General features: G+C 42.4%; 1 protein-coding gene across 1 annotated transcript in view; it reads right to left on the minus strand.

Annotated features, from left to right (window-relative positions):
• Nucleotides 1-21,713, minus strand: part of LOC138300223 (pancreatic triacylglycerol lipase-like) — a 212,048-nt gene extending 190,335 nt beyond the window's left edge. Inside the window, exons 1-2 of the mRNA XM_069239267.1 lie at nucleotides 21,603-21,713; nucleotides 20,099-20,147 (exon numbers count right to left, since the gene is read on the minus strand). Coding sequence (XP_069095368.1) covers nucleotides 20,099-20,147 — 49 coding nt within the window. The 5' untranslated portion in view covers nucleotides 21,603-21,713. The remainder of the gene's footprint in view (nucleotides 1-20,098; nucleotides 20,148-21,602) is intronic.
• Nucleotides 21,714-22,204: the final 491 nt, after the last annotated feature.

Below are 22,204 nucleotides of genomic sequence, written 5' to 3' on the forward strand. Positions count from 1 at the left end.
AAGCATGCTTCCAGGACGATGTGGAAGAGAAATGCTCAGCATTTCTCTTCTGCTCGGGAGGAGGGGGCAGGCAGCGGCATGAAAGGAAAGGAAATGCCTTTCCTTTCCTTTCATGTCTTTGCAAGCATTTCTGCTGACCAGAAATGCCCACTAGACACCATGGATTTTTTTTTCATACATACGTATAAGGGGAGCGGCCCCTTGGGCAAGGGCCAATCCCCAGGGGGGCAAAATATTTTTAGGCCTTTTCTGACCCTCCTGGGGGCAGATCAACCTATTATAATTAGGCCGATCTTCCCCCGGGGGGGGGGGGGGGAGCTGAAACCCCTAGACACCAGAGATATTTTTTTTTGGTTTACTTTATGTTTTCATGTATGGGGTGTGACCTGTTTATTAGGCCAATCTGCGCCCAAGTGGGGCAGAAACCTCTAGACACCAGGGATTCTTTTTTTTATACTTACAAAGAAGGGGAGCGGCCCCTTGGGCAAGGGCTGCTCCCGTGGGGGGCAAAATATTCTTAGGCCTTTTCTGCCTATTATAATTAGGCTGATCTGCCCACGGGCAGAAACCCCTAGACACCAGGGATATATATATTTTTTTATTTACTTTATGTTTTTATGTATGGGGAGTGACCCCTTAGGCAAGGGTCGCTCCCCTGAGGGGCAAATTGTATTTAGGCCATTTCAGGCACCGGGGATTTTGTTTTAGTGCCAATTTCACGCAAGAGGAGTGACCCCTTAGGCAAGTGTCGCTCACCTGTGGGTGGGGGGGAATTTATTTTAGGCCATTTCTGCTCCCCCTGGGGGCAGATCGGCCTATTTCTATTAGGCCGATCTGCGCCCGGTGGGTGCAGAAACCACTTAGGTACCAGGGATTGGTGTGTGTGTATGTGTGTGTTTTGATTGGAGGGGTAGCCCCTTGGGCAAGGGTCGCTCCCCAGGGGGGCACATTTCTGTTGGCCATATCTGCCCCCTTTGGGGGCAGATCGGCCTAATTTTGGAAGGCCCATCTGCCCCCAAGGGGACCGAAAGCCCACCAGAGACCAGGGAAGATTTTCTTTTCAAAATAAGACCCATATAAATGGGGCCAAAGTTGTTCTGCCCACCAGTGGGCAGATGGGGCAATTACCCGCGATCCACACCCTGGGGGAGGGCTGGGGGGGTAGAAAGTCTACTAGATGCCAGGGAATTAAAATAAAAAAAATAGTGTGGTGGTGGCTACCAACCAGTATGGGCATGGTTATGCCCCCACCCCAACTGAAGCGACTAACAGTCTTTCAGCTCTCCTCTGCACACTAAAACATCTTGTCCCATGGCAAGCAAGTGGACATTTGATTATTTAGGGTTTTGGTTTTACATTTGGGCCATGAGAACTCGGCTAACTCTCAAAATCGTCCCACTTGGAATGGTGAGGTTTGCACTTTTTGGACTTTGGGATGCTGCCTTGTAGAAAAATCCACAAGACCTAGACACATCTGAAAACTAAACATATGGTTGAGTCCAGGGTGGTGTGCTTCACATGCACCCGCACCATTTTCTTACCCACAATGCCCTGCAAACCTCCAACTTTGCTGGAAATCACACATTTTTCCCTCATTTTTGTGATGGAACCTTCCAGAATCTGCAGGAATCCACAAAATGCCTACCACCCAGCATTGCTTCATCTATACCGATAAAAATTCTGCTGCACTTGTCAGCCTAAAAATGTTTTTTTTCAAACTGGCCTTTGTGACCTGCTTTAGTTCCCCTCAATTTTGACATGCTTTTGGCTCTTCCCTGTCACAGGCACTTGGTCCACCTAGACAAGTGAGATATCATTTTTACCAGAAGACTGAGGGGAACGTTGGGTGGTGGGAAATTTGTCCAGGTGCAGTGATCCCACACAGAAAAGTAGGAAAAATATGATTTTTTAGCTACATTTGAGCTTTGCTGAGGGTTCTGGGTAATAAAACATTGGGGTACCCACGCAAGTCACACCTCCCTGGATTCCCTCGGTGTCTAGTTTTCAGAAATGTTTGGGTTTGGTAGGTTTCCATATATGGCTACTGAGCCCAGAACCAAAAACGCAGGTCCCCCGGGCAAAAACACGTAGTTTAGTATTTGATAATTTTGATGTATCCACATAGCATTTTGGGGCATTTCCTTTCGCGGGCACTAGGCCTACGCACACAAGTGGGATACCATTTTTATCTGGAGACTTGGGGGAACACTGGGTGGAAGGAAATGTGTGGCTCCTCTCAGATTACAGAACTTTCTGTCACCGAAATGTGAAGAAAAAGTGTTTTTTGGCCATATTTTGAGGTTTGCAAAGGATTCTGGGTAACAGAACCTGGTGAGAGCCCCACAAGTCATCCCATCTTGGATTCTCCTAGTTGTCTAGTTTTAAAAAATGCACAGGTTTGGTAGGTTTCCCTAGGTGCCGGCTGAGCTAGAGGCCAAAATCTACAGGTAGGCACTTTGCAAAAAAGACGTTAGATTTCAATGTGAAAATGTGATGTGTCCATGTTACGTTTCCTGTCGTGAGCATTAAGTCTACCCATGCAAGTGAGTTACCATTTTTATCAGGAGACTTGGGGGAACACAGAATAGGAAAACAAGTGTTATTGCCCCTTGTCTTTCTCTAAATTTTTTCCTTCCGAATGTAAGACAGTGTGTAAAAAAGACATCTGTTTGAGAAATGCCCTGTAATTCACATGCTAGTATGGGCACCCCGGAATTTAGAGATGTGCAAATAATTACTGCTTCTCAACACCTCATCTTGTGCCCATTTTGGAAATACAAAGGTTTTCTTGATACCTATTTTTCACTCTTTATATTTCAGCAAATGAATTGCTGTATACGCGTTATAGAATGAAAACCATTGCAAGGTGCAGCTCATTTATTGGCTCTGGGTAACTAGTGTTCTTGATGAACCTACAAGCCCTATATATCCCCACAACCAGAGGAGTCCAGCAGATGTAATGGTATATTACTTTAAAACAATCTGATATCGCAGGAAAAAGTTTCAGAATAAAACGTGGAGAAAAATAGCTGTTTTTTCACCTCAATTTCAATTTTTTTTTTATTTCAGCGGTTATTTTCTGCAGGAAAACCTTATAGGATCTACACAAATTTCCCCTTGCTGAATTCAGAATTCTGTCTACTTTTCAGAAATGTTTAGCTTTCTGAGATCTAGCATTGGTTTCACACCCATATCTGTCACTAACTGGAAGGAGGGCTGGAAGCACAAAAAATAGTAGAAATGGGGTATGTCCCAGTAAAATGCCAAAATTGTATTGACAATGGGGTTTTCTGCCTATTCCTGAAAGCTGGAAAGATGGTGATTTTAGCACCACAAACCCCTTGTTGGTGCCATTTTCAGGGGAAAAACCACAAGCCTTCTTCTGCAGCCCTTTTTTCCCATTCTTTTGAAAAAAATGAATTTTTTGCTGTATAGTGGCTAATTTCTTGGTCTCCTTCAGGGGATCCGACAAACTCTGGGAAACTCTAGAATCCCTAGAATGTTGGAAAAAATGACACAAATTTGGCATAGGTAGCTTATGTGGATAAAAAGTTATGAGGGCCTAAGCACAAACTTCCCCAAATAGCCAAAAAAAGGCCTGGCACCATAGGGGGAAAAGGCCTGGCAGCGAAGTGGTTAAGAAAATAAATAATCAAAGCTGTGATTCAGCAGGCTTTGCCCTACTCGTTTTAGTTGTTAAGAGTCTGGATCTTTCAGAGTAATGGAAAAGGTATGTTTCAATGTAATAGTTCTAGTTAGATTATGGTACGATTGACACAATCCGATGCTAAACTAATGTCAATAGAAGCACAGTATGAAGATTTTGAATTCCTCGGGTAGCTTTAGGCGCTATCAGGGCCAAAAGAAAAGTGTACTTTCTGCTAGAATTTACTTGGACTTCTGCTTCAAATTTTTTTGTTATATTTTCTTTGCTATGCACAAAGTATAGTTTTTTCATACTGAATTTACTGGGTTTTGTTGGCTGGGTCCAGCATACCAAATAATATATAAGCTGAAGGAAGTGTGACATCTCCTTTTTAGGTTTTGAATAGATTATGCACTGAGCTGCGCAGTGAGTGGAAGCCGTGTTTTACAGTGTCAAGTAGAAACACGTTTTATGTAATAGTTTGAAGAAGAACCGATAAATAGCATGTTGCCATTGAAAAATCAGTACCTTTGCATGGCAAGGATGTAAAAATGAGCCCCCTTTCTAGTGCTTCTAATATGAGAGGAAAAAAGGAATTCAACTGCAAGAGGAAGAGCTGCCAGCAGATGCAAATAGCACCCCTCTTCTGGTAACTTCCAGAGTGCTCTCAACCATAAGTTCTCAAGCTTCAACCTTCTTTGGGACACAGAAGCTCTGTATTAAATCAGAGTTAAAAGGAACATTTGGAAAAGTGGAAGGAGAGGAGCAATAGAAACAGTAAAGTGTGGTATGGGTACTGATTTTAAATATTAAGAAATGTTCAAATTCAGAAGGGTTGGTGAAGCGCATGAGTGATGATCAGGCAAACTCGGACAATAAATTGCAGATGTTAGATGTGGGGTTTCTGGTTGGCTAGGGTATGCAACTAAGCCAGGCAGAACACATTCACTCTAGTAGGGGGGAAGGGGTTACTTGCCCCCTTGGTAACTTGGCACAAGCAGTCAGGCTTATCCCAGAGGCAATGTGTAAAGCGTTTGCACAACACACACAACACACATGACACAATAAATACACCACAAAGGAAACACAACACCCAGTTCTATAAAATTAAACTGTACTGCATAAAACTTCATTAGTCTAAAAGTGACATGTATCAGTAATGCTCTGCTACAGAAGCAGAACATCACACAGGTTAATAGTACTATTCGAGAATGAGCAGCAGTCAGGTAAACATACAGGTTACTGTTATTCTGCAACACAAACAGTAGTCAGGATGTCATTATTACCATAAATGCACATCATAGAAAACACATTATCAGTGGTGCTAAGACACCATCATGAAAGTACATAGCATGAAAACAATTCTCCCTGCATATATTATGGTACGTGAGAGAACACAGGGCGTCCCCCAACAATGGAGCACAACATATATCCCTATACCAGGCGACACTGAGAATAATGCAGAAACAAGGGCAGTAGATCCTCTAGTTAAAATGCAGTATCCACAAGGCGGGTAAGAGTACCACCAGGAAATATAACTCTAACAAGAATCCTCCCCAAGCATGGTCTATATGCAGGGCATTGCACACCTGCGCTGCTTCTACCCAATGGGTGGTAGAGAATGCGATACTCTCTTCGTGAAGTAGGGAATAAACACCGCTGCCTGCCGATTAGGGCAATTATGGTAACAGTAGCGGTCCGAAGCAGGGAAACCACTAGGGGTGGGTGGGGAGCTCCGCTCCGCTGGCAGAGCTAACAGAGTTGGAGTTCGACCAACAACTCTGTTAGTACCGCCAGCGGAGCAGAGCTCACTTGGTGCGCACTGCAGCCCAGTGATGGGCTACACAGCGCAAGCGCAGACAATCTGCCCTTATACTGTGTAGCCCATAATTGGGCTGCAGTGGCACTGGCGATGGATCCAGTGCCAGGCCTCCCTCAGCCAGCAGCCCGGTAGAAGGGGGCAGAGGGAAGCAGAGAGCAAGGCCTCTGCGGAGGACGACAAGGAGAGGACCACCTGGAGGACCCAGGTACGTCCTCGTCTCTTTTCTTTTTCAATGTTTGTGCACACTGGTGCGCAAACAAGGACTGAAACAGCTGCTTTCGCTGCCTACGGCCCTGGCCTGAATTCAGGCCAGTGCCCTAGGCAGTGTAAGAAAGCTGCTGTTTCAGGCCCCTTATGCAACGGCCTGCCTCGTGTGCAGTGCACAGGGACAGGTTGGTGTACAAGAGGCCTGAAATGGCAGCTTTAACTGCCTAAGGTCCTCTCCTGAATGTACCTGATCTCCAAAGTGCTAAGCTGGGTCGAGCCTGGCTAACCCGGCTCGACCCTGCTCAGCACTTCCAAGATTGAGCACATTCAGGACTCTACGGGTCAAGGAACTCTGCCTCCGCAGAATTCCACAGAGCTTTTAATCAACTCTGCGGAATTCCACAGAGTGGATCTCCGTGAACTCTTTCACAAACCACCCTGTCAAGACTCCGGTGGCAACTCCACTTCGAGCCACCATCAACGGGATTGTGTACTTGTGGACATGTCCCCGCCCTCCGTAGGTACTGCAAAAATGGTCGGGGGTACCAGGCTGGTGAATAGGCAGGAAGACTCCTTTGGGTCCCCCCTTGGAGGAAAGCAATCCGATGCAGCCGCCCACTGACGCGTTGTGCGGCTGCCTTCTTCGGCCCAGCTTCTCTCTGCAGCCTCACATGGAGGACACTCCTCAGGGTCGTCCCCCTCCTGGCAGAACTGGCTTGCCCTTCACACAGGGCTGAGCCAGATGCCGGGCAGATACGCCGGGTGGCGTCTTCTCCTGCACTGTTGGCACAGCCGCAGCATCGCCCTGCACCACTCATCTGGCGGGCGCTTCCCCCCCGCAGCCTCATTGATTTCAGCCTGGGCTGCAGTGGTGATTTCTTCCAGGCGGTAGTGTGCATGTGCCTTGGGGGGAACTTAGGAGATCATACTCGTCTGCGCTGACTCTCTGGGCTCCTCAACAGCTGATTTCCACCAGCAAGCTCTCAGACGGTAGAAGAAAACATAGCGCTCTCCTAGTGCTAGAGTTGCAGGTTTTGGGCGGACAAGGGGCAGTAAAATAGCACCCTGTTATAATGAAAAAAGATCAATGGTTCTTTAGAATCACGCTTTATTTTCATCTCCACTTCTCCTCATCAGCTCTTCACATCTCCTCTTCTCTCAGCTCTCTCTCCCAACATTCTATTGTGAACTCCTCTACCTAACAGTCAGAACATTCCATTCTAAAGGGAAGGTGGGGGGGGAACGTACCACTTATATTTAAATATGTCATAACCTCTAATCTAACAAAATCTGCCTATATGTAGTTACATGTTGCTACCTTAAAATATTACAACTAAATTACAAAACATCTTCCCTTCCACACACAATATATACAAAGTGATAAAAAATATATACATTCAATAATAATTTGACATACCTACATTGATGTCTTAAATATATACATTCAATAGATAATTTGACATACACTACATCGATGTTTTAAAAGAAGTTCTATTGGTACTCTCTGCACCGACGTCACGTCTCTGCTGAATCTCCTCACTCTCGCCATTCTCCATGGAATTTCCTTCACTCCTCACGAGGGCTGATGGCTGTTGGACAATCCTGTCCATACTCCAACACTGACCATTTGTTAACGTAACCACATTGTTTTTCACTTTGGCAATATCAAAAGGACCGGAAAATTTAGTGCCTCGCATATTCGGACAAAAACCCCTTACAGGATTTTTAACATAAACTTTATCCCCCACTTTCCACTGTTGTTGTTTAGTACCATGTTTAGTATTGTATCTTTTTTTGTAATTGTTTTGATGATTTTCTATTCTAAGTCTGAATTGTGGAGTTATGGCATCACTTTTTCCTCCTCCACCTAACCATGAAGGGAAGAATTTGGTACTTGGTTTCCTGCCCTTTAGAGCAGAAAATGGAGAATTTTTTGTAACTGAATTTGGAGTAGAATGGTACGCCCATAACATGTCTCGAATAGCATTTTCAATGATTATTTGGTTTACACTAGCTAACTGGATGCACTCTTTAATCATGCGGTTGGTCCTTTCGACTAAACCGTTTGCCCTGGGACAATATAGCGCTGTAGTGAGGTGGTGTATGTTTAAAGAGTTAAGAAAATCTTTCATTTTTGATGAAGTTAATTGAACTCCATTGTCAGTGATCAAGGTGGCGGGTATTCCTTCCATAGCAAAAGCATCTTTAAGGAAATTTTTAACTGATTCAGTGGTGATTTGGCTTACCATTTTTACATTAATCCAATGCGAATAATAATCAATCAGTACTAAAGCAAAACATTTCACAACACCTTTCATGTTGATAGGCCCTATGATGTCTAATGCCAATTTTGTCCAAGGCTTGTCTGGTACAGCCACAGGATATATAGGAGTTTTACGAATAATTTTAATTTTGTCACTGCACGCACATTTAATGCAATTTTTAACTTCATTTTCTATCATAGAGTCCATATTAGGAAACCAATATCTTTCTCTAACACGAGCTTTTGTGAGGCTCCTGCCTAAATGACCTTCATGAGCCAGATTGATAATTTTGTGTATCAATCCTGCCGGTGGCATTATCTTATCATTTCTTAAAACAAAATTTCCGTTTTCATTTATTTCATGTCTAACCTCCCAATAGTTTTTTAGTGTTTCGTCCAGATCCCTCCTAAATTCCGGCCATCCCTCCTTCGATAATGTTCTCAATAAGGATAGGGATTCATCCTTATGGTCAGCCAACTTCCATTCTTCTTCACTGATAGCCAGAGTACAAACAACCATTACTGGGTATTCCGGGGTCTCATAGTCTTCATTTATAGTCAACGGTACTCTAGATAGAAAATCCGCAGCACAATTATTATTACCCGGTAGGTACTCAATCTTAAAACAAAAGCTCTCCAGGCCTAAAATCCATCTAGCAATTCTAGGTGTACAGTTGTAGAAACTTTTTGTAGAGAAAACATAAACTAGTGGTTTGTGGTCTGTACGTAAAGTAAATTGTGTACCCCAAAGGAAGAATTTAAAATGTTTTATAGCCCAGAAACAAGCCAGAGCTTCTCTTTCAATTACTGAGTAATTGGATTCTGCCTTATTTAAAGCCCTAGAAGCAAATGCTACAATTCTCTCTTTACCATCAACCACTTGGGATAAAGTGGCTCCCAAACCTTTTTTGCTTGTGTCAGTAGTAAGAATAGTCTTCCTTTCATGATTGAAAGTACCCAGGAATGGTGCTGTTACAATGGCTTGTTTAATCCTTTGAAATGCAGATTCATGACATTCTATCCATTTGTAAGGTGTGTGGTTTTTTAGTAACTCTCTTAGGTCATATGATATCTCTGAGAATCCCTTGACATATTTTGTCATATACTCAGCAAGGCCTAGAAAAGATTTTAATTCTTCCTTGTTTTTTGGTGCCTCTGCCTTCTTAACAGCTTCCACTAGTGAAGTTTTAGGTTTGAACCCATCTTTAGAAATAGTGTGCACTAAATAATCAACTGAATCAACTCTAGTTTGACACTTATCCTTTCTCAATGTCAAACCCGCCATTTTTTGTTTACTAAGTACCTTTTTTAAGTTTGTATCATGTTCCTCTACATTTGCTCCATATATTAAAATGTCATCCTGAAAATATAGAGTCTTAGGGGTATCTTCCAAAACACGTTGCATGATTTTTTGAAATACGGCCGCAGCTGATGCAAGCCCGAATGGCATTCTATTGAACATATACGATCCTAGGGGTGTAGTGAAAGCTGTGAGCCATTTGGAATCTGGGTGAAGTTCAACCTGGTGGTATGCGCTGGAGAGATCCAGCACGGAAAAACATGCTGCCTCCCCCATGGTGCTTAATATTTCATGAATAACAGGAAGTGGATGTCTTTCCACCCAAATGTTTCTGTTCAAATCTCTCAAATCAATGCACACCCTAATGTCGTCACAATTATGTTTCTTGGCAATTACGATGGGAGATAACCATTCTGAACTCTCACTTGGTTGAATAATTCCTAGAGATTCTAGTCTCTTAAGTTCCTTTTTAAGAGGGTCTCTAAGTAAGTGTGGAATTTGTCTAGTTTTATGTACTATCGGTTTAGCCTTAGGTTTTAATTTAATTTTATGTTGGAAGCCTGCCAGTAGACCTAACTTTTCAGTAAAAATCTCAGGAAATTCCTGGAAAATCAACTCATTAGAGTTATTTTTGTCCATGAGCAGCACTTGTTCCGGATTATTAGGGTCCAGTTTGATTCCCAACTCCTTCTGATGCTGCCAACCCAGTAAACTGGATCCTTTTTCAACTACATAAACTTTCCCTACAGTGGTACGACCCTTAAATGATATTAAAGCCTTGAACATCCCTTTAAGAGGGATGGGGTCTTTGTTATAACCCTTGGGATTAATGTCTGGTTTTGACAATCTGGCGGACATTTCTTTACCAATACCTTTAAAATCCAGTTCATTTATGATTGTAAAGGGTGAGCAAGAGTCAGCGAAAACTGTTACTGGACTGCCATCAAGGGAAATATTACACTGAGGATATTGAAAAGAATTTTCCTGTTCCTTTTTAACCTGCAGTATTATCTTTTTAACTTCTTGAGAATCATCGACCTTTTTATGCTCATATTGTTTATCAAATTTAGACACCTCCCTACACACTCTGGCAAAATGGCCTTTTTTATTACATTTTCTACATATGGCTGTCCTAGCTTGACAAAAGGTAGAGTTCGCCAAATGAGTGCTGCTCCCACAGCGGTAACATTTTAATCCTGTTGTAGGATTAGTGGTTTTTATAGGTTGTTTACCTCCAGTTTTAATTTTCATAACTTTTTCTTCTTCTGCATTTACCTTAATCTCTGCAACTTGATCAGAAGAAGCAGAAGGAGGTCTGATTTCTTGTAAACATAGCTGTGTGTGCTCAATGGATTTTGCTATTTCCACTGCTTCCTGCAGATCAGGTTGTTTTTGTAGTAATTTTTCCTGAATTTTTACATTACTAGTACAACGGACTATTTGGTCTCGAATTAGTGAGTCATTAAGATTCCCAAAGTTACATAATGTACTCAATCCCCTTAGAGCAGCAACGTAATTAGTCACACTCTCTTGTTTGCCTTGGGAACGACAGAAAAATTTATGACGTTCTAAGACCACATTTACTCTGTCTCCAAACTGTTTTTCCAATTTCAAATATGTGGTGACATACTCATCCTGTACTTGTCCATCTGGAAAATCAGGTTCAGGTAACGTATCATAAATTTTTCTGCCGTGCGTCCCTAAATTGTGTAGCAATATGTGTTGTTTCCTGAGTGGGTTGAATTTATCTCCACCAATGGCAATTAAATATGATTAAAAAATTTTGAACCATTCTTTCCATGGGATGTTAGGTTCTCCAGTTTCATTTAAAAATGGAATTGGCTGGGACATGCCCGCTGCAGCCATTTCTAAAGGATAGTGTGATTTAAATAGTTATGTATGTATAAAATATAGCAATTACTATGTACTATCAAGTGTATTCTCAAAGTGCAACTATAAACATTAAAAAGTTAGAAAATAAATATAGCAATCATCACATGTTATTAAATCTAAATAGTAACAGTTGAATGCATATTTATGAAGACATTAAAGAAAATGCACAGTCTAGTGTTGCAGCCGATTTAGAGGAAAAGCCCTGAGAACAGGAGGCCGATTTAGAGGAAAAGCCCTGAGAACAGTAAATTTCCCACAATGCCACAAGCAGGAAAGAGCTGTGCCTGTCAGCGTTACCACCAACAGGCTAATATCATTACCAATGCTTCTTAAACGTTCATGCTGTGCCTGTCAGCGTCACAACAATATGCAGGTCCAATTGCTGGAGTAAGACAATTCAGTGAAACTGCATTTGAAACCGAAGTACAGATGATCCTCAATCGTTTCAAAAACTCCACTAAAGCTGAGGTAATTCGCAAAGTACAACCTCTTGTGGATTAAAAGTTAATGAGATATGCTCCTCATGTAATTGTGCGCGCTTCCACACAGATAAATATAATAAGAATGTTCCGTTTCAGAGCTGCCTTTCATAAAATGTCATCAGAAAAAGACCCGTTTATTTTAGATCCTCATAGATGAAATACTTGTGTGTGATAGATTGATTTTCTTGACCTTCCCTCTCAGAAAAGGTCGCTGTTCATAACCTGTGCTTGCCTTCCATGAAATAATGCTGGTAAAAGACACTTTTATTTTCCTTTCCTTCCAGGAATATCTGTCATGTGATTGATTGTGTCTTCTTGACCTTTCCTCTCAGAAAAGGTTCATAATGTGTGGTTTATATTTTTTTCCTTGTAAAATTATTGTTGAATTGAAAGGCTAACCTTATGAACTCTTCTTGACGGTTTAGCTCTTCTTTCTAAATTAACTTTGCCAATATCAGGTTTCGTTTTGTTTTGTCAACACTATGCTTAATATTTCAAGACTTGAAAAATCAGTAATAGTGCTATCTGCATAGCTGCATTTTGTAGTAAAGTACTTGTCGAATAAACGGGATGATCCTTATAACTCCTAGATTATGCAGTCATTTAATTAAGAATAACAGTACCTTAAGTAAATGGTGGTCACTTTGATGAGGATGCAGCACAAGGGGTAGAGATGAAAGTGCCCCCTTTCGCACTCCAATCGTCGCCAGTGTTATAATGAAAAAAGATCAATGGTTCTTTAGAATCACGCTTTATTTTCATCTCCACTTCTCCTCATCAGCTCTTCACATCTCCTCTTCTCTCAGCTCTCTCTCCCAACATTCTATTGTGAACTCCTCTACCTAACAGTCAGAACATTCCATTCTAAAGGGAAGGTGGGGGGGAACGTACCACTTATATTTAAATATGTCATAACCTCTAATCTAACAAAATCTGCCTATATGTAATTACATGTTGCTACCTTAAAATATTACAACTAAATTACAACACACCCCTTGAAGAACACTTGAGCCCAAAGCAGGGCAGTTGTGCAGGGGAAAAAGGGACACAGCTCCCAGCCCCGGGAGACAGCAATGGGGCACAGGGCTGCAGGGTCCCAGCAAGCAGGCCAGCATAAGGGTTAAGAGGGCAGTGACAGTTGCTCTCAGTGACCTTGCAGGTCACATGTTAGCACAACAGCAGCAGTCCCAAGGTGGTTCCTGGCAAGTCCTTCCAGCAGTATCTAGTATCCATTTCAGTAATCCATTAGTGTCTACAAAAGTGGGGGAAGACCACCTATACTTATACTCATTTTGCACAGCTTCTACAAAAGGGGGATAAGGGCTCCAGCTAGTACTAACCTGTTCCAGGAGTGTCCTGTTTCTCCTCTGGGACTAGCTCCAGACATCAGTGGGGGTAAAGGAGCCCTTTGTGTGACACCAGGGCACAGCAAATGCAGATGTGCCCCACCTCTCCCTCTCCCAGCCCAGGAAGACCATTCAATATGCAGATGCACTCTTGTGGCACCTCCATCCTCCCTGTGTACAGAATTTCTGAAAGGTATACACAAAGCCCAGCTGTCACTCTGCATCAGACACGGATTGGAGTCAAGCTGCAAAACACCAGAGTCATAAGCACAGAGAAATGCCCACTTTCTAAAAGTGGCATTTCTATAATGGTAATTAAAAATCCACATACACCATTAAGCAGCATTTCTCACTACCATTACAACCATACCAAACATGCCTACGCTAACCCTCATAGATTAGACAATACAACTTAGACATATGTTGGGGCCTTTCCAATGCAATCCTATGAGAAAGGCAGCACTCACAGTAGTGAGAAACCAGTTTGTCACTACGCGGACAGGCCACACAACCAGGCACATGTCCTGCCTTTTACCCACGCTGCGCCCTGCCCACAGGGCTAGCTAGGGCCTACCTTAGGAATGACTTATATGTAGTAAAAGTGGAGTTCTAGGCCTGGCAAGTAAATTTAGATGCCAGGACCCTGTGGCAGTAAACTGTGCACGCAGGCCCTGTGGTAGCAGGCCTGAGACAGGTTTGAAAGGCTACTTCTGTGGATGGCACAAGCTGTGCCGCAGGCCCACTAGTAGCATTTAATTTACAGGCCCTGGGTATAGTGATACCACTGTACAAAAGACTTACAGGTAAATTAAATGTGCCAATTAGGTGTAAGCCAATCATATCATATTTAGAAAGGAGAGCACATGCACTTTAGCACTGATCAGCAGTGATAAAGTGCTCAAAGTCCTAGAGCTGACAAAAAGAGGTCAGAAAAAATAGGAGGAGGAAGGCAAAAGGTTTGGGGATGACCCTGTAAAAGGAGCCAGGTCCAACACAACCCCTCACCAAAAGGAGTGAGAAAAGTGATGAAACAGTAGGAATGACAATTACTACAGCCTGGGCAGAATATTATGAAGAAAGAAGACAAGAAGGATGTGCAAGTTCAGAGGGGGATGACTCTTTTTTGTATTAACAACACTATTGACACCTACCATTGTAGGCTTACGCAGGACCTAGAGCCTTCAATTTTGTCCATGAGATCTCAGACACGTCGAGGGCCATTCTTTGGACCATGTCTTCAACCCAGGCTGACTGTTTAGTACCAGCATTATAGATACTGCCCATCACACGGTCAAACCACTCATTAACCATATTTCAATAACTACGCCACATGGAATAAACAGCAATATCAAAAACAGTCCAGTTTCCAAAGTGCTGGTAACAATTTGAAGAAAATGTGATATGGACTTGAATAGCTCAGAGCTACACGGGGAGCAGGGACACAATGAAGAAATTTCAGAAGTTGTGCTAGTGACTTGAGGATACTCTGGATTGCCAAGTCCTGACCTCCTGGCACCTTACTGATACCTCCTTGAGGGACAATAGCTTGAGAACCAGACAGACAGAGTAGGAATGGGTGGGGGATATTCTGACAAACCCCAGGGTATGTTCATACATTTAGATTATAAAGCCTATCTCTATGCAGCTAAATCATTTTTTTTACCAAGTGCCATACATCTTCCTCAAACACATCACAGGAGTTGTTCTCAGTAGTTAAATCTTTCATGTATCCCACCTGCTCTGTCTAGACTCTGGCAAGTAATGTATGATGAGTGGGCTGCTTTCTTCATTAAGAAGTTGCAGATTTATGATTACCTCAACTACCTCCCAACCACCACAGCAGGATAATAGTCCCCCTCCCCTTGCATTTGAGCTACTCCCTGTATTGATTGCCTTCCTTTTAATGATGACTAAATCCAAAGTGGCCATAGGCTGCTTGAGTTCAAGATTGGTTCACTAAATTACCCTTACCATTATGGACCAGGGTGAACTAGTAAGATTACTGCCTCTTAAACTTTTGCCTTCATTTGACACAGTCAATCACAAAATTGTTATCAACCATCTACTAGCAGCTGGGCTAGGAGATTCGCACTTGCCTGATTCAAGTCCTTCCTGGTTGGCTTCACCAAGATGGTGGCTCTACCCTTGTTTTGTATCATGAGCAGCTTCCTGCTGAGGAGTTCCACAGGAATGGCAGCCCTCCACAATGCTATTTAACATTTATGTCTAGCCTCTGAGAGAGTTGCTCTGGTCTTCAGCTTTCAGACACTCTCTTATGCTGATGACACTCATTTTCTGCTAAGGTTTAGCAGAAAATACCAGAAATGACACTCAACAGTTGGAAGAATGCCTTAGCACAATCTTTGACTGGACACCTATGAATCTACAAACACTAAAGTTCTTTAGTCCAAAGACTGTATCATAGGTGTGAGCTATGCATAGGCAAGTGATTCGCCTCTATGTGAGATTTCACTCACATAAACACACATTAGCTTTTTGCTGGATTTATTGTGCAATTTTATATAGTACAAGCATGACTCCAATGGTGGCAGAGTGCTTTACATGAGAACAGTCACAGTAAAAACGCACCTAAGATTCCTAACATTTTGCTAAGCAAAAAATCACAAAAGCCAACAAGAAGAACAAATACAGCATGGTTAGGGTGTCCAGAAATATAGGGGCAGATTTAAGAGGCCCTTGTGCCACCTACCGACACATTAGCATCATTTTTTTACACTAATGTAGCGTTAGAATGCAAAAAAACGCTGCACCAGATTAACAAGGTGGCGCAAGGCATGCATTGAGTTGTGCTACATCATGCATGCGTCATGCATAATGTATGCAAAGGAGGCGTTCCTCCGTTAGGGGGGGGGGAAAATGTCACAAAGAAATGTAAGAGATTTCTTTGTGTCATTTTTTTCACCCCTTTTAATGCCTGCTAAGAACAGGTATTAAAAGGAGGCACGCCATTATTCATAATGAGCCTCAATGGGCTTTGCATAATTAGCGTCAACAATTGTTATGCTAATCCTGAAAAGCTCAGAACTAGTGTCAAAACATTTGATGCTAGTTCCCTAACTACCACCATGGTGCGCTGTGTCTTGCGCTAAGGGGCGCAAGAAAATCTTAAATCTGGCCCACAGTCTGTCTCTACACTGGTGGAAAACCACCCTTTGCCACAGAGACATCGCCTTGTATGTCCAAGTTCACCTGTCCTCAAAAGTGTCTGCAACAAAGGTAGTCTAGACAGTGGTCTACCTGAGATGATCATAGCAGTTTCAGTCTCACTCATTCACATATATTTTAATGAATCTATCTAGATTGTCTTCAATATTAATCTGAGGCAGCAGAAATTGTGAAGAAAATGGGTTGCAGATATTTTTGCTGCCAAAATGCCCCCCACAGTTGATATCAGTGATGCAAGTAAGTATTCTAGTTGTGAGAAGAGGAATCCTCTCCCCACACAGTGTTAGCTCCATCTTCTGTGTGATCTACACAGGCACACTGATGTACGGTTTGAGTTCCACCCATGGCTGGACACCAATGACATGCTCACAGTAATCACCAGGTCATGTGCAGAAGACGAGACATAAACTGGGACATGATGAGACTAACCTCACCAGGGAACACTGATAAACGATAAATGATCAGAAACAGGTGAAGTCTTTGATCTTGGATAGAAGAGTTGGACAGTAAAGGCTGCTTGCTTTGTTGTGCTGATTTTTTGGCCACATGCAGAATGCAGCACACATAGGAAGAGGAAGTAACAACAAGATATGAAGATATTTCTTCTTGTTACGCCTCTCTCGGGTAGGCATACCGTTTTGGCACAAGCAGTCAGTTAATCTGGATCTGTGTCATAGTACCATGGTGGATGCTCCGATCTACCAACTACCCAAAGCAGTGTAAAGTAGTACAGCACAAGGGACTGCATTACGTAACTTTTTTTTATAAAACCACGCAAGACAATGCAAATTGGCACTTGCATGCCTTCGGAAATCTCAACCAGCATTTTGCGAAGTGGTCATGCAAACAAAGTTGTGCCACAACACCCCAAAATGTTAGTAAATCTGGGCCTGAGTATTTAGAAATGTGAATGTAATATTCAGATCTCCTGGCATTAGAAATACAGTGGTCAGTTGAGTATTAAGATCATATTTTTAACCATCAATGAATTGATCAGTACATTATTTACGTTTTAGTACCCTACCACATATATCGATTGCACTTAAACTTTTTATTTATGACGTTGTGAAAGTATTTTTAACCCTTTCTCTCTCCTATTGACCTGTATGTGGCTAGACAGACAGATGTATAGATAGATGGATGGATGGATAGATAGATAGATAGATAGATAGATAGATAGATAGATAGATAGATAGATAGATAGATAGATAGATAGATATTTTCTTGTCCCCACCCCAATGGGGGGTGGGTGGGCGGGCATTTGTTCCTGCCCTGGGGGGTGGGGAATAGAGTTTGCCGGTGCCTAAGCCTCCTTAATACGATTGTGACATCACACAAATCAGGTTTTTCCGTGACCCCCTCAGGTCCGTACAAGGCTCGAGCTGGTGGATGGTGCTATGGGAGTGGCAGCTCCTCCCTACCTATGCCCTTCAGTTCCAGGTATTTCCATTGGTGGAAGGGAAGACAGGAGGAGCAGCTCATTTCCTAACCATTCCTCTCACCCAGCCAATAGAAGAAACAAACCTGGGGGGTGGGTATTGAAAGGGATGGACTGGGATTGTTCCTAGTCTCCACCTTTCAATCCCCACTTCCTCATTCAGTTTCAGAAAGCTCCATTGGGAGTTAGCTGAAGCTCCGTGTCTGTGCTTCAGCAAAAAATCAGATGCTGCTCGGATTTTCTTTAGCCTAAGTAAAACTCCTAACAGTGTATGACTCCTTTCTGGGGCGCAGGCACACAGTTTTGAGCACCATCTAGGAACCAAACGCTGTTCGCATTTTTTCTGATCCCAAGTTAAAAAAACACAGTGTATGACTCCTTTCTGGGAGCCTGATGCTTTTAGATTTTTTCTTATCCTCACAAAAAGTACAAACAGCACCTGGCTCTTTGTTGGGTTGCAGGAGACCACAAGTCTCCACAGACGCCGCACATAGGTGGGGCACAGACACACTCATGTATGTGCCCCAGAGCGGAACCTTGATACTATTCAAATTTTCCTTAGCCAGAGTAAAAATCCAAATAGCACCTAGCTCCTGGTAGGAACAGAGCAACATACATCTGGGCCAAGGGGCAATCTGACACATTGGAAAGCGTACCAACCCCGGACTTTTCTGGCCACTAAACTCCTCGTGAGGATCCCATCACTTTTTTGTAACCCAGAATCTCTGCATAGGTCAAACATTGTTTAAAGAAATACCCACATTTGTGTGATAGAATGTTGAGAAATGTTTGGGGAACAGCAAAACTACTGTAATATATTGCTCCCACATGTCTACAAATAATAACAGTACTTTACCTTTGTGGATAAGCCCATGGCAATTGACAGGAAAAGGCTGAATATGTGACTGTGTGAAGTCAATATATGATCATGGTGATCTTTTCACAATCTTAATTTTGGCCTACTCCCATCCCATGCAGTAAAACCCCCATTCCTGGTGTCTAATTTGTGTATCTCTGCTCAAACTCTTGGTAATGCCATCCATGCCTGATAACTATATGTTCAGTGGACCTCATGGAACACTGATTTGGGTCAAACTTTGCAAAGGATATGTTCCTGTGTGAGTAAGACTGAAGAAAACGTCCATGTGTTTGGGGAAAAATGAATGATCACACCATTATCCTGGCTAGCCAATCATTGTGAGTGCAGTGGGGCACCCAGCAATAGAATCCTTGTGATACGTGAATATTACAAATATATGGCTGTGGCATGTGTCCACTCAGTCAAAGGTTGATATCTGGGACTAAAAGACAGATACTCTAAACCGTATTTTTCCTATTGCTGCTTTCCAAATTTCTAAAATGCACTGTGTCCAAATTATTGCCTGTGAGTACCTTCAACCCATAGAAAACCCATACATGTTTCATACCTCCACTCTCTTGAGACCTAGAGAAACAATGTTCTGTGGCACCTTTTGGCAAGGATATGTTCCTACACGAGGGATACTGGAAGGAATACCATGTTCCAGAAAAAAATTATAATAATCTGATGAACGTCTTGCTCAGCGTGATGATCTAACCGGTCAATCAGGGTGAGGGAGGTCAGACACCCAGTGACAGAGACCTTACAGTGTGTAGGTGGTATGCTTCCAGTCACTCCAGACGTGATATCTGTGACTAAAGTCAGGTAGTCTAAACTCGCATTGTGCTTGCAGTAGCTTTTCAAGTTTCCAAAATGTACTGCCCCCTGTTTGTCACCTTTGGGCACCCAGGACCCATAGAAAAAACATCCATGTCTGGCACCCGATGTCCAGGAGGCACAGAGGATTAAAGTCAGGGGTCAGGAATTGGCAGGTTCCTGTATAGGGAGCCTGAAAGGATTGCTAAAAACATGACAAATGTCAAATTTAGAGAGTTCTACGCGACAGCTGTGGGATCTTGTTTGCACCAATAGATTTCATCAGTCATATAGAATTTGAAAATGCAGTTTTTTAACTTTCCACAGAGTTTTGCGTTTCATAGTGGTCATCATATTCCAACTGAACCATAATCACTGATTCTTCCACAATTATGTGATCTGCATGAATATTAAATCATTCATTATACAGGCTACATTCCCTAAGAAAACCCACACATATTTGCTATTTCCAGAATCCAGACACTTAGGGCAACAATCCCTTGGTTAATTGTTGGGTATTTAATGATTGTCCCTTTAAGAAATACAACAAAATATTGTCTAAATCGTTGAAAAATGATTTATCTAATTTTTTCATTACATCTTTATACTACAATGAGACATCGACGCAGTCCATATCATTATAGAGCCCTGAATGTACCAAAAAAAGAGTGTGTGTATGGGTACACGAAGAGAGCAAAAAGGTACATGTTCTTGAACAACGTAATACTATAACTACAAAAAAAAAACTCTGACACAAAGGTGACCAACCACCCAGGCAGTGAAAGGGTTAAAAATAAATACATCTAGAAAAATAGACATGCCTTGTGTATGTGTTCTCACCTTTGACCGTGCCCAATAGGAAAAGGGAAAGCACCCAGACTCCCAGCATCTGGAAAGACACAAGAGATAACCGATTCATTTAATTATAATAGATGTGTTTGTTGAATCCCTTTATAAAACCCCTTCTCTAATTTTTTACAATAGACGACTTTTGGTGCGCCCCTTCCCCTATTATAAAGAAATTACATCAGAACTCAACTATAATGACATATTACAGTTGAATTCTGACGTCACAATGTCCAGAAACGAGAGAAAGGCAGTATGGGTCATGGGGTAAAATCAAAGGTTGCTTTCAGTGCTTAATTTGTAAATAAAAACGTGCAATGCCCAAAGTTCTCCTCTGAAACACACGGCTGCTGCAATTAAATGTGCGAGGAGGGAATACTGAGGCAGGGTAATCCTGAAGCCATCACAGGCTTCTTTGATCCATTTACAGCCACTACTTGTCCTTTAAACTCACTCTTGCAGCTTTCCGTTTTTTTGACACTTTTTCGTTGTTCTCCTCCTACATCTTTCCCATATGTCTTTTGCTCATAGTAAATGCTTGAGGCAGAAAAATAAGTGCCGGCCCTCAAAAATAAGTGCCAGTGCCCGGCACCAGAAACCACTGGCTTGAATTAAGCACTCGTTGCTTGCTTTGTTTTTTTCTAGCTTCCATTAAAAGGCAGAAAATATATATTTATAGCCACATGTTATTTTTTGTACTCCTTAGGAGTTAAAATATTTCTACATGTTTCTACAAATTCCAAGCTACTATGTCTTTTTTTTTTTAAAAAAAGAGATTTATTTAACTGATTCTAATATCTTTTTTTCAACAGATATCTAACAACTTTTTTGATGTGTTTAATTTTGCACTAGAGATTCTTTTTTGATTTTTCATATTTGCAAACATGCTATCTCTCACATATGAAAGAGCTACACACCATGGCTTTAAGTGGTTTGTGTGAAAGGTGATGGTGCGACCAGTTATTATATGAGATAAAGTACCCCCTGCTTTTCATGATAAGGATAATGCAAGTCACCTTAGAGTTCTATAACCTTATAAAGTAACTCTACCTTCAGCCCCCTTCCTCTATATGGTCATTGGACTGTTTGGTGACATGCAATATCCTTATAATGTACGACAGAGGGTACTTAATCCCATATGTAATGCTAGATATTTGAAAAAACACTTAGCACAGGGGATACTGGAAGCGGCAAAACTACTTTACGACTTCCCATAGAACAGTAGAGGGTACTTAATCCCATATATAATGCTAGATATTTGAAAAAACACTTAGCACAGGGGATACTGGAAGCGCAAAACCCCTTTACGACTTCCCAGAGAACAGTAGAAAATGATTACTGGATTAGACAGGATTTGTGAAACGAATTCCGTACAAGGATCTCCTTCAATGTGCACTTTAGCCCAAGGAATCCCGGTGGTGATAATTTAGTGTGCCAGGCAAAAGTCCGACGCGCTCGTAATGAGGCCGGAGACCAGAGAGCTGAAGGGTAACCTTACCTTCCGGCTTCTCTTCTGCTGCTGCTGGCTTCACCCGCGCTCCAAGCCGCCCAAGAAACAGGCCGAGCATCTGCCCTCAAATACTACCCAGGCATGGGATGCGACCAGGTGAGGTAAACACTTGGATTGGGTTCATATCTTCCGTCCAAAGCTCATTTTCAGTCACCGAGTTATTAGTGGGCTGCGTTCCCAGATATGACTGTAATCAGTGCTTTAAATGGGCAGGTACTCTCCGGTACTGAGTACCGGCACTTTTTTATTTTGAGAGCGAGAGTACCGGCACATCTCAAGAAAAACGTAATACTTTTAATTGGAGAGTACCGGCACTTTTCGGAAACAAGCAGGTACTCTGGCACAGAGTACCTGCACTTTAATTTTTCCATTTCAAGCACTGACTGTAATTATTAATTAATGGGCTGAGTTCCGGGCATGCTCTTTGCGATATGATTGCGCTGGCCCTGGTGAGTGCATCTCTGGGTGTAACCTGCATCGGGTCGTCAGCTCCTCCTCGGTGGTTCTGTGGTGTCACTGAGAGGGCTCAGTGGGGTCGAGCGCTCGCCACACTGATAAGTTTATAATCTTTTCTTCACACGTTTGAACAC

This window comes from Pleurodeles waltl, chromosome 6 (assembly GCF_031143425.1).
Source record: "Pleurodeles waltl isolate 20211129_DDA chromosome 6, aPleWal1.hap1.20221129, whole genome shotgun sequence".
NCBI lineage: Eukaryota > Metazoa > Chordata > Amphibia > Caudata > Salamandridae > Pleurodeles > Pleurodeles waltl.